We start from the raw sequence: 13,271 nt of genomic DNA, 5'->3' as shown, positions 1-13,271 counted from the left end.
TCTCAACGATAATCTAAAGGATGTTCTTGGCTTTAAGCTCAATATACTCAATGGTAAAAGTGCAGGAAACACTAATTTCATTTTTGCTGACTACCCGCCTACCTTCTCCAGGGACACCTTTATATTTCTCTACACTTCATATGTGAAAAAATCTCGGGTTGGTAATTCAAATGCTCCCCTCCTACGAGTTCTTGAATTAAAAACCAATCAAGAACATATTCACCACTAAAATATAAAGCATCTTCAGTATATTCCCGTAAACACTTCCTATTTGGAACTCTGTCAGTTAACGCTAAGAACTGAACTAGGCGATCCCATAGCAATTTCAAAAGGTTTGGCTGTGATTACATGCCATTTTCGACCCATCGTTCAACAGCAAGATGTCTAATAAAAAAGTGGCATTCACTTGTCCTGATATTGACTGCTATGTTAATACTCTTGGCCCAAGACAACAGGGCAATGGAATGGACTATTACAAAGGTCGCTCTTCAATGTCTGGCTATGGTCTTGGCAGTTGGTTTTCTAAGCTGTTTCGCTCTGCACTACCTCTGGCCAGAAAATATCTTGTACCGGCTGTGACAGATTTTGCATTCTCTACACTATACGATTGGGGCTCTGGCAAGGATTTTAAAAAAAGTGCTTCGGAAAATCTTAGGTCCAGTGCGCGAACCCTTGGTGAGACGTTAAAACAAAATGGTATAGGTTTAAAAAAGGTTGAGAAACAATGCATCACTCATCAGTCTCCACTCAGGACGGAAACGACAGACATCCTTTTTGTCAAAGAAAAGAAGGAAAAAGCGGACACGTGCTGTAAACAGAAGCCCCAGGAAGAAAATTGTTAGATCGAAACTAAATTTTTTCTCCTAAACTGTCCTACCTACCACATAAGGATTCTCAACCTTCAATCACCGCCTCATTGAATCTATTCAATGCTGAAAATGTTGATGTGAGTGTCAAGCATGGATACTATGAACAATTTTATCCCCAACAACCCCTCTCCGATAATATCCACTTTCAAATTTATTCCAATGAAGACTACTTTATGGACATGTCTTCAACATTTATCGATTTGCAAATGAAAGTCCGGAAATCCGATAATACAATGCCAATTCGGGGCGATGAAATATCCTATGAAAATTGTATACTACATAATTTATTTCGTCAAATTAGTGTCTATATCAATGGCACGCTGGTGAGCACAAGCAACAATCTCTCAAATTATACAAGCTATATGCAATTAATGCTGATGACACCCAAGTCATACAAGGAATTGAGAGGCACCTCCAATGGATATGAATATATTACTAATACTGATAGTACAGATACACTTAAAAATGCTACAACTAGTGAATTACATCTAGTTGGAAAAATATATCTTGAAATATTTAATATACCCCAATGGCTGCCGCCTAATGTTAAAGTGGATATAAAACTAACGCTTGCACCCTCCAATTTCATATTGAGAAAAGAACTTGCTGTCAATCCGGATGTAAGTCTCTCCCTCCCTTCAGCCATAATACAGGTATGAAAACAGTAGGTCAAGAGTTCTTTTACTTTGGTCGTGGAAAAAGTGACAACCAATGGCAACAACATTAAACAACTTGTTCCTCATAGAGTCACCAATCAGCAACGTATAGTAATGGGGTCACACATCTTTACTGATTCATCCTTTATCAATGGTGAAATACCGTCAAAACTTGCGTTGGCATTTGTAAAAAGCGCCAGTGCAATAGGGTCATGGACTGAATGCCCACATAAATTCGAGATGTTTGGACTTTCCTCTCTTGTGTGCAAAGTAAACGGTATCCCACTCTACAATCTATCCTTTGATAAATCCTATAGAACATTGTACGAGTTGACCATGCAAACCCTAGATCATGACTCTCAACTGTTTGAAAATGGTATAACCGAAGATATGTTTGCTAAAAAACATGGTATCATTGTACTGGATTTGTCGGGTACACAGGATATGAGTATAGTAAGTACAGAGAGTGTGCGTTTAGAGTGTACATTTGCCGACTCTTTGGCTGAGATTATAGCACTAATCTCACTAAACCAATATGAAACCTATTGGGAAATCCCTCCCAAAGGTAGTGTTCCACTAGACTTAGTGCCATGAACCCCAGTCAAATACTCAATGTATTCACTATGGACCCAGATATGTCTCGGTAGAAGTCCACTTGTGTACCCTTATACTAGTTTGGGAAAATTCAATGCGTTACAAACATCTTAATATTTACTAATAGTAGTCTATCGACTGAGTTGACAAGCTAGTGGTTGAGCATCTTTCAACAATGACGAGAATTGAATTTTTTGATACTCTTGGTCTACCCTATACATTCTACACACCCCACATCAGCAACTATATTGAGAGCAGTGGGAAAACTATTATTCAAAATCGGAAGAGGGTTCAGGATCTAACGACTAAAAGCTGTGGCTTCCATGCACTACTATATTTTGTGTTCCGATGTCGTGGCTATACTTACAAGCAGTTTCTCCACATTTACATTGACAATCCTCGTCTGAATGACTTTCTAGTGGAAAATATCCTCTCATACCTATATGGTATTGATTTCAGTGCCCTAAGAGTAAAGGGCTTAAAAAATGTATGTGAATTTGTTTATTAATAAAATGCATATGTATATATAAAACAATGTCTTTAAATCTTAACTTTAGATTTCTATATATTCTATTTATAGGCAACTGTCGTGAACCACTAATGCTGGTAAATCATTTGGATTCACTGTATATTGATCTTGATTGACTGCAAAGTCAGTGTCACATTTTCTACAGTACAATGTAACTTCACTCTTTTAATATATCTTTGTATATTCAATTATACTATTTTAATTAATATTATGAAATTCACTAGTTTAAATCTGTCTATTTGAAGCAATATCACATACAATGTTTTCAAATGGTGAATCACATTCGGTAACTGCCAAATAAAAATCACTTGGTTTATAGTCATAGTAGGTGGTGTCATCACAACGATGACGTAGAAACCAGATTGTCTTGTTACCCCAACAAATGAATCGTAGACCAGATTCCTCTTCCCAAAATAATTTAAATCCACGACGATACCAATCTCGTAGAAATAAACTAAAATCACGTTTAGGATTCTTTCCAATCATAGCGGGGTAAGTATTCTCCCACTGATCACATTTATCATAGTGAGAATTGGAGCACAGGTGCCCTCTAGGATGAGAGTCACACACCTCCTCAAGACATGAATTACATCCTTTAATTTGTACTGCATAGCCTCTATGTAATTTACAAGGATTACATAATTTACACTTTTCACTATAGTCATCAATAATTGTACGATTCTCACATTGATTCCAACTGCCAAGAGTGTACATGCACAATGGACATATATAGAACATTTTTCGGTTTCCGATGTCAACTCACTCACAGCTAAAACGAAACTGATCCTCTTCGTTTGATAAATTCAATGAGAGGGAAATGGGGGAGAGAGGAGTAGCTCTGTGACGTTAGCTCTTTCGAATGATGGGGGAGCCATCTACATTGAATCCATTGGCAATGTTTTCAAAAGTATATCCACAATATGATTCTGCTTTGTTCCAATTAATATATCAATAAATTGACTATAAGCATTTGAGTCACATTTTAAAAGTTTCATACAATAGTCCAATGGGGGAGAATCACTCCTCATTATATTGTCAAGTGTTCCCTGACAAGAGAATATCCTGCGTTTAAGAGATAACTCGAGAAAATCATCACCCAAAATCAAATGTTTTTCCATAAACACTAGATTTGATCTAATTCTCTCTTTCTCAAATTTATTCATTTTTCAGTCCTTTCACTCCGACTGCTGACTCTAGACTGACCCTGACTCGTTAGCCCTACCCAGAAAAGAAAGAGAACATTTTCGATTTCGAAACAATTTTATTGAATAATTACAACAACAACATCAATAATACAGAGCATGTACAATTAGCGATACTGTTTATTGTCTTCAATATGTTTCACCAATACACTTAAAGCACATTGAAGTCTATTCACATGTGGTATATCAACTTTAGCGGCAATACATAATTGATCCTCCATTTTAAATTTGCTCAAGGATATCACATATCTTGCATATACTGCATCCCATTCCAGACAAAGCCGAGATCCTTTCGTGATTTCCACCGCAATGTTTGGTGCTCTTGCACCATTATCATCAACTCCACTATCAACTTCTAATATGGTAAACATTCCATTCATCGCCATCACAAATATATATCCAAATGAGTAAAGTCAAACTGTTCTTCTTCTCGCTCCTTGAATTCTATTCACAGACTAATAAAACTATATCAAAAATCCTTTCTTTATATTCACTCCGCCGCTACTATGTAAACAAAGCCCTCTGATTGGCTGAGAAGGAAACACGTGATCTAACTGTTTCCGGGAAACTCATAGCATTCGGCTCGAGCAACAACAACAAATACTATTTCTGGATCATAACATTCACAATCGATTACGCAATCAAGTTCTCGGAAATTCACTTCCCCCTCGAGTCCTAGATCAATAACATTGTTCCCGTTAGAATTCAATGCGCATGTGCAACCTTCGTTCCGGAGTTATTACACATAGAAACATCAAATAAATCGACCTTGGAAAAAGAGGTCATTGACTGATTACGCAATCTTTCCCCCTAGGGAGGCTATGCCCTTATAAGGAGTTCGTTCCGTATTATATGCCCATATAAGGAGTTCGTTCCGGACCTTTAGGGTCATTTCTACTGAAACACCCTTCATATACCAGAAATGGCTATGAGTTGTAGAATTTGCCGATATTATAGACGTAGACGTAGACGTAGACGTAGCATTAATAACATAATGTATAATTACATTCTGTAACATTAGTATAAGTACTTAGTAACAATTTAGCGTGAAGAGCGAGGTGTTTAGGAGGAGACATACCCTTTATATACCAGCAAGGCCTATGAATTATGAAATTTACCCATAATGTTTGCGTGTAGTATCAAACAGTTCTTGGTAACGAACTGTAAGTAAGGAGTGACCCGGCTCAATAGTAACCGAAACCCTAAAAAAGGGGATTTTGATGCCAATAGATACATTAAAAGAATCAGATTTTAATGCTGATTTCATATATATAAGTTCCATTAAGTTTAGTCCTACTTATCAAAAGTTACGCGGCTGAAAAAATTTGGCTGATTTTCAAAAAAAGGGGGAAAGACCCCTATAAGCTTTAGAATCTTAATGAAAATCACACCATCTGATTCAGCGTATCAGAAAACCCCAATGTAGAGGTTTCAAGCTCCTATCTGTAAAAATGTGGAATTTTGTATTTTTTTCAAGAAGGAAGATCACAGATGCGTGTTTATTTGTGTTTTTCCCCAGGTGTGTTCATTTGTACCCAATGGTCCTAGAATATCCTGAGAGGGCTCATTGGAACGGAAATTAAAAGTTCTAGTGTCTTTTCCAAGTGACCGAAAAATGGAGGGTAACTAGACCCCCTCCCACACTCATTTTTCACAAAGTCACCCGATCAAAATTTTGAGATAGGCATTTGTTCAGCATAGTCGAAAATATGATAAATATGTCTTTTAGGATGACTTAATCCTCCAAATCCCCTGGAAAGGACTGAAAGTTATGAACTTTACCTAATGTTAACATATAATATTGGTTTTTGGGAAGCATACCGACGTTTTCAGTGAGGATTTTTTTCTGGTAGTGGGGGGGGGGGGGTCAGAAGTTATGTGGGGGGATCTTTACATGGAGGAAGTTTTCATGTGGGAAGGGACATTGCTATGAAGGGAGCGACGGATTTCCCAGCATTAATTAAAAGAAAAGATTAGAAATTAAATAAAAAAAAAACATGTTTTTCAATTAAAGGTAAGGAGCAACATCAAAACATAAAATGAACAGAAAATATTACGTATATGATGGGTTTGCCCCCTAGTCAATACCTCGCTCTTTAAGCCAAAGATTTTTTAGTACTTTCATAAGAGCTATTTATTCTAATTAACGGCCTATGTGATCAAGGGGTCATTTTTAAGGAATTGGAACAAAATTCAAACCTTAGCGTAAAGAGCGATATATTGACTAGGAGGCAAACCCCGTAATATACGTATTAAAAATATATGAATATAGAAGTTCGATACGTAAGTTAATTCGTAACTTACGGTTTAACTATTCATGTACGGTGAGCCAAAATCAAAACCTACATTAATTCAAAAAAGTTCAAAAGTTAAATAAAAAAAAAAAATTAACTGATAGTAAGGAGCGACGTTAAAACTTAAAACGAACAGAAATTATTCGGTATTTGAAAGGGGCTGTCCCCTCCTCAACGCCTCTTTCTTTACGCTAAAGTTTAACTTTCTCACAACTCTATTTAATTAAACAATACAAACTTTAGCGTAAAGAGTGAGGCGTTGAGGAGGGGACAGCCCCTTTCATATACGGAATAATATCTGTTCGTTTTAAGTTTTAACGTCACTCCTTACTTTCAGTTAAAAACACTGGTTTTCTTTTATTTAATCCCCAAACACATCCAATCAAAATTTTGAGATAGTAGTTTTGTTCAAAGTAATTGAAAGTTCTGGAAATTAGGTCTTTGTGGATGACAACCCTCCTCCCCCCACCCAGTCCTCAAGGCAAGGAATGTAAGTTATGCCCTGGGAGCATATAAGGTTTGCACTTTACTGAAAAAAAATACAAATAAATGTGCATTGTCAGTTTAATATACATATGCTGATATTTATTAATTAAAATATTAATAATATTTGATCTATTAAAGTTATAAAAGTAAAAACACTTATATTTTTTTCAGTAAAGTGCAAATTATGTTATGGCCTTGGGAAGGCATAGGGGTTCTGAGGCCAACTTATGTTAATTTCTGCTCGTTTTGAGTTTGACTCGGTTATTTATTGTAATTCCTGTTCGTTTTGGGTTTCATTTATTTATCGATGCTGATTTGTGGTAGTTTCACGCTTGGTAGATTATTTGATTTTATTTTCGCTCATTTTTTCTTTAATGGAGCTCTTTACTTTTCTTTGAAAAACTTATTTTGTGGAACAAGTTTTTTTTAATTAATTACTTAAAGTGCCAAGAATAGTGAGAATGAAATCTGATTGTTTGAATTTGATAAGCGGAATCTTACACAACTATATATGTCTTAGTAAATTAGGAAAAATCTAGAATTTAATTTTATCGCAAAAACACCTCCACATTAAGTTATGATTTTTTCCCACTCGGATTGCATAAACATGTTAAGAGGCCGGAGACCTGACTGGTATGAGCAGCATGGGACGTTCTTTAAACAGCCCTTTTTCTCAATTCTCAGTCTCAATCCTTTTTTCTCAATGTCCTAGATATTATGACGCTGGCAATGGATTAATTAACGTTTAACGTACCATTTTTACTTTAAAAAAAAACTTATTTTGTGGAAAAAAAGTTTCAGTACAAACACTAGAAGGGTTCCAAAAGAAATAAGTGACTGAGCTCACTGAACAGCTCATTGAGCTGAAGGAGCTCTTCGTGAAGAGCTTAATAGGCTCTTCGGCTCATAAGCTGAAAACCTCATTTACTTACTTTCTGTGGAACCAAGCGAAGAACTGTTCTACCCAGCACCAATTGACTTTGCCGAAGGCCTGGTAATTTTATATCTGAGTGAAAAAAAAATTAAAATTTAAAAATTAAAAAAATCAAAACTTTTCTTTTCAAAAGATTTGAATCTCTGCTAGTTTGAGTAATTGCACAAAAGAAAAAACTTCTTGAGCTTTGAAGCAGAGAAATAGCTTGAACCCTAATAGAAAGGAAAAATAGACACAAATAGCATCAGAAAGGCTCAATATTTTTAACAACTTTACCTTGCAGTCTTGCAATTAACTAATGATTGTGGTTAATCAGATCTTAAGTAGAATACAGAAGAAAATGAGATAACCTAAGCCTAAGACAAAGGTACCAACTAAAAAAAATGTAGGGGATGGGTAAAGATCTTTTTTAATTTGTTTTCATGAAAATAAAAAGAAACATTAAAAAAAAGGAGGGGTGAGGGCTTTTTTGTTTTTCTCAATTTTTCAGTGAAAAGACCCAAATAGAGATTTTTCAAGTTCTAGAGGGAGTCAACAGATATAAACAAAATTGCCCTCCTCGTGCCCTCTGATTGGTGTTCTTGGTCGCTTGACACAATACCTTGTAAATTGACGGAGCCTTACCAAAGCTACCTATCAAATTCAGTTTTTGATACCTTTCAGACTTATCACCGAATTACAGTTCTCAATTTAAAATTTTTTAAGGAATGGTAATTTTGTTTCCGGTAACTACCCATTCATAAATTTCGGATTTAGAGAAAACACTTATCCATCTTTAAAGACAAAAGTCTCGATGAATTTTTCTTTAACTACAAAGTAAATTGTTTTTAAATTGTATGTTACGAAGTTTTTTTTTTATAAATGATATTTTTGCTCTGGTAACAAAACAACAACAAGAAAACACAAATTGGTTTGAGAGCGATACAGCAGAATAGATTCGAGAAAATAGAAAATATTGATCAAATTTTGAACTTAGTGAAAATACATTGATCCACATTTAAATACCAAACATCTCAAAGTATTATTTTATCACTGCAAGTGATATATATCCTTTACGTTCGAAAATAAAAAATAAAAATAAATACCACTTTTTTAGGGCAAACAAATGAATTTAAGTAGAGAGGGATACAAGCAGAATAAATTTCATAAAATAACACAAATTAAATACAATTTAGAGACAACACAGATTAATTTTCAAAGACCGAAAATCTCGTGGATTCTTTTATAACTACAAATAATATGATGCCGGAGAAAAAATTCTTAGAAATTTTAATTTTTTTCGGACGAATAAAAACGCATTGGTTTTGAGATGGATGCAAGATGAATAAATTTGATAAAATAGCCCATGTTCATCAAATTTTGAACTTAAAGAAAACATGGATCCATCTTCAAAAACCAAAAACCTCAATGGATTCTTCTATGACAGCTAATAATATAGGTTTCATTGTATTTTCCCGAAGAAAACTTTTCAGAAACGATAGTTTTGTTTCAGACCACAGTAAAGATAATATACAGAAGCGACAAAAACTATACTCTCCCTTTTAAAATATGTGACACAGATCTAAAACCGCACAAGATTCATACCCCGCCTTCGCACACGCGCAATGACAATTGTTTCCGATGTACACATCACGATGGGCTTATGGAAAACGTCTGACGTATATGCTCAGGGTCTATACGTAAGGTATGAAATGTGTGTCATGTTTTGAAAAAGAAGTCGCTTGTGGTATACCATTAAACTATGGTATCGGACAAAAAAAAACATGCATTGGCTTTGAGAAGGATCCAAGCAGAATAAATTTGAGAAGATAGCACATTAACATCAAATTTTGAAATGAGAGAAAACACACATCCCTAAAAAAAAAAGTATCTCTATGTGTTCTTCTATGACTGCAAATAATAAATGTTTCTTTGTATGTTCCCGAAAAAAAAAACTTTTCAGAAACGATAGCTTTGTTTCGGACGGAAAAAAACATGCATTGGTTTCGAGAGGGATCCAAGAAGAATATATTTGAGAAAATAATACATAGTCATCAAATTTTGAATTTAGAGAAAACACACATCCATCTCAAAAACCAAACATCTCCATGCGTTCTTCTATGATTGCAAATAATATAGTTTTTTAGAATGTTCACAAAAAACCAATTAGTTTTGAGATTAATGCAAGCAGAAAAAATTTGACAAAATAACACACATCCATCGAATTTTGAGACCCCTCCTTAAAAATAAAATTTCGCTATATTCTTTCATGACTTAAAGTGATATAGGTTCTCTTGTACGTCCCCAAGAAAAATCTTTTTAGAAATTGTAATTTTATTTGAGCAAAGAAATAAAATTAAAACACACATAAGCTTTGAAAGGGATTAAAGCATATTAAGCATGAGAAAATAGTACAGAATCCATCTTATCCACGTTTAAAGACCAAAAATTTTGATGTATTCTTGTATGACTGGAAATGATATAGTTTTTTTTGTATTTTCCTAATTTTTTTTTATACGGTAATTTTGATTCAAGCAAAATAAAGAATAAAAAAAGAAAGAAAAACATACAAGCCTATTGACTTTGAGACAGTTGCAAGCAGAATCAATTTCAGAAATGGTTTCAATCCTTTTTTATATTCCTTATAATAAGTAAAGACTAAATGTTCTTTGTTCTATTTTGCAGAGTCGCACAGCAAATGTTGACGACCTAAGTGATATTTTTGACCCCTTCCCACCTTCTAAGACATATAGTTCTTTTTTGGATGACTTGGAAAGTGTTTTCAACCCACTACTAAATGTTCTTGAGCTTCAGGAAGAAGAAGAATTAGGTCCAGTGATCTCTCCTCATCGCCAATCAAGTAACGGAGTAGAAACTAACAATTCTGAGACTAATACAGGACCTTGCGACGGTATGTTTTCCTTGTTTTATTCTGTAAATACAGAGTGGTGAATTCAACCCTCCTCTATATACCAAATAATTGTATCATAAGTTAAGTCATTAAATCCAATAGCTATTATTTGTATATTCTGGCGAATTTGGAGAGGTACCTGAAAACCAGTAAATAGTCAATATCTATCTTTGTGGGAGATAGACCAACCACACTTCCTCTGACTGCAGTTTACTACCAGTCTTTTGTGGATTATCAAACCCCCCCCCCTACCCAAAGGGAACATTTGGCATGATTGACATTAAAAAATTACTTTAAATAATGATTACTGTATTTGATTATTTTTATGGATTTCTGAAACTTGAGGCCTCCAACTTTTTTGGGATATTTTCTTTGGCTCAGGAAAATTGAAAATTTTCACAAAGAAAATTGCTACTTTTTTGCATTAATTGTTGATGTTCTCCGACTTTCTAGGTGGGGGGTGGGGGTAAACTTTCTATAAGTAAATTTCAGGCTTAAAATTTTAGCTAAAGTCATATCTGTCTGGACAGTCTTCATTGCACCTAAGCTCGTACAAGGGCTTGACACTGTTTATCAATTACCAGTCTATGAACAACACACAAAAGTTGGCTTAGGAATGTGTATTACTTTTTCCACTGAAAGCTGTCATTTGATTATTATCATCATTATTATATTTGATTTCTTTGGGGGGAAATTTTTAGCTTCTGTCACCCAAGGCAAATACTATAAATATACTCAAATATAGGGATCTTGCCTATGGGTGTGGATTCTTCAAAATACAGGACCCTCCTATCGGCAAAGAAGTGTTCTAATATCATTAAATTTTGGAATTCTTGATTTCTTGGGGCATTTACAAAGCTCCAAAACCCATGAAACCATAAAAATTATCATACAAATTGCTTTTTAAAAAGATAGTGGGTACTTGAGTCTTATATTCAGTATGTTTAAGCATGGACATCGCAGAGTCGTCAAAAAAGAATCCACCGGACATAGGCCTGTAGAATCCCTCGTCCCACCAAGAATTTGTGGATATTTTCACCACTTTTTTGAGAGGATTGGGGGGATTCAGGTGCCCCATTTATCCTTTCTTCTCCCTTTACAAATTTCCCTATCGACAAGTATAGTGCTGTAAGTTTCCAGCTTTGGCTTCTTTGAATAAAAAATATATTTTGCAGCATAAACCTTCCACAAATAATTCTTAATTATTACCTTTGGGTTTAACCAGATTTTGGATAAATGGTGAATGATTTAGTTGTTAAAACTTCTCAAGAAACACATAAGATTATGGTTTTCTTGAATGAATAGATTTAATGAAGTCAAGATAACTTACAATGACATTGTGATAGTTAGCGAACGATTTCGTCGTCGATAATTTTTCCAAAATATATGAAATAGCATGTGAAGCGAAATTGCAGCTTAACAAAACTGAATTAAGCTTGAAGAGATGATTGATGGATTATCTTGAAATTAAACTCGACACTGAGATGTTTATTTTAGGAATATCTGAGTGATACTGAGAGAACGCATCACACAGACATTAGAATAATATATAAATACTCATTAGAATAATATAAACATAGTCCAACAAAAAAAGTGACTTACTGTGTCTGTGATACATGGATATGTTACTTTGTCCTCCACAATATAATGGCACATATATTCTCCAAGACTATATGTTAGTTTTGATGTATCAGCAGGATCAAAGTTGGGTAAAATTTGATCTGCGACTTCACCAAAATTGCCTGAGCGTGTAGCAAATCTAGCAAGTACAATTTTCTCCCTTTAAGAGCAAACAGAGCAAGAACATGGGCAAAAGTCCATGCACTCTTATCCTTAGTTCTGCAGCACCAACTGGAGTAGACCAGTGATGTGAATATTGGACCAAAACACCAAAATAAATAAAAAATTGTTGTTAGTAAAATTCAGCATTTAGTACACATTTTGTATTTGATTTGTGCAGATTCTGCACTAAAACAGTGATGACATATCTTGAAGAACACATATCAACAGATCTCTTATAGATCTCTTATAAATCTCTTACAGAATGGATGCTCTTCGACATCACTGGTCAGAATGTGTTTGCCCTTAAAACTATTATACATCAGTAGCGTCAATTCACCAAAATTTAGATGGTAAGGGGGGAGGTATATTTAAAAATAGAAGAGAGGGAGGAGGGGTTAAATATGTAGTTTTCTTTAATTTTTCAATTAAATACCAAAAACAGGTATTAAAAAAAACAATACCTCCTACTCCAAAAAAGGTATTTTTCAAGAGCTAGCATAGAAATAGGCTTTAATTAACGCCACTATAATTGACCTCAGTCTTATATACTTGATCAAGAGGCATAGTATATGATCACTGATCTGATCATAGTAATAAGGAGTGATGAGAAACCTATCATGGGCAGCGCAATCACGGTCCCTAAGTAAAGAACGATGTTGGCACAATGTATTATTGTTTTTTTTCTTTTTCTTCTTTTTCCATACCAGGGCACTTTTTATCGAAGGAGTTGTCGTAGAAACTTCAAAAAGGGCTCATTCGATTGCAGATTGGAGTGGCTTGTGCCTTTTTTAATAGGCAGAACTGATAGGAAGGCAACTAACACCCCTTCTACGCCCACCGTTTCCCCAAACACATCCAATCAACAATTTTGAGATAGCCATTTTGTTCAGCGTAGTTGATTTCCAGATAGAAAATATGTTTTTGAGGAGGACACTCCCCCACAACCCTCAGGGCAAGGGTTTTTTAGTTATGCCCCGGGGGCATATAAGAACGATGTTGGCACAATATATTATTTATTATTTTGTTTTCCTTTAG

The 13,271-nt window shown here is 34.8% G+C and overlaps 1 protein-coding gene across 1 annotated transcript in view; it reads left to right on the top strand.

Moving 5' to 3' along the window:
* The window catches only part of LOC148941115 (trypsin-1-like), a 433,373-nt gene that overhangs the window by 24,290 nt on the left and 395,812 nt on the right, over nt 1–13,271 (top strand). Inside the window, exon 2 of the mRNA XM_089104303.1 lies at nt 10,229–10,454. Within this exon, the coding sequence (XP_088960429.1) occupies nt 10,229–10,454 (226 nt within the window). The remainder of the gene's footprint in view (nt 1–10,228; nt 10,455–13,271) is intronic.

The sequence above is a fragment of the Artemia sp. Qi Xiang Cuo genome, chromosome 18 (assembly GCF_049724085.1).
Source record: "Artemia sp. Qi Xiang Cuo chromosome 18, ASM4972408v1, whole genome shotgun sequence".
NCBI classification, from domain to species: domain Eukaryota; kingdom Metazoa; phylum Arthropoda; class Branchiopoda; order Anostraca; family Artemiidae; genus Artemia; species Artemia sp. Qi Xiang Cuo.
This window is presented reverse-complemented; position numbering and strand designations above follow the sequence as displayed.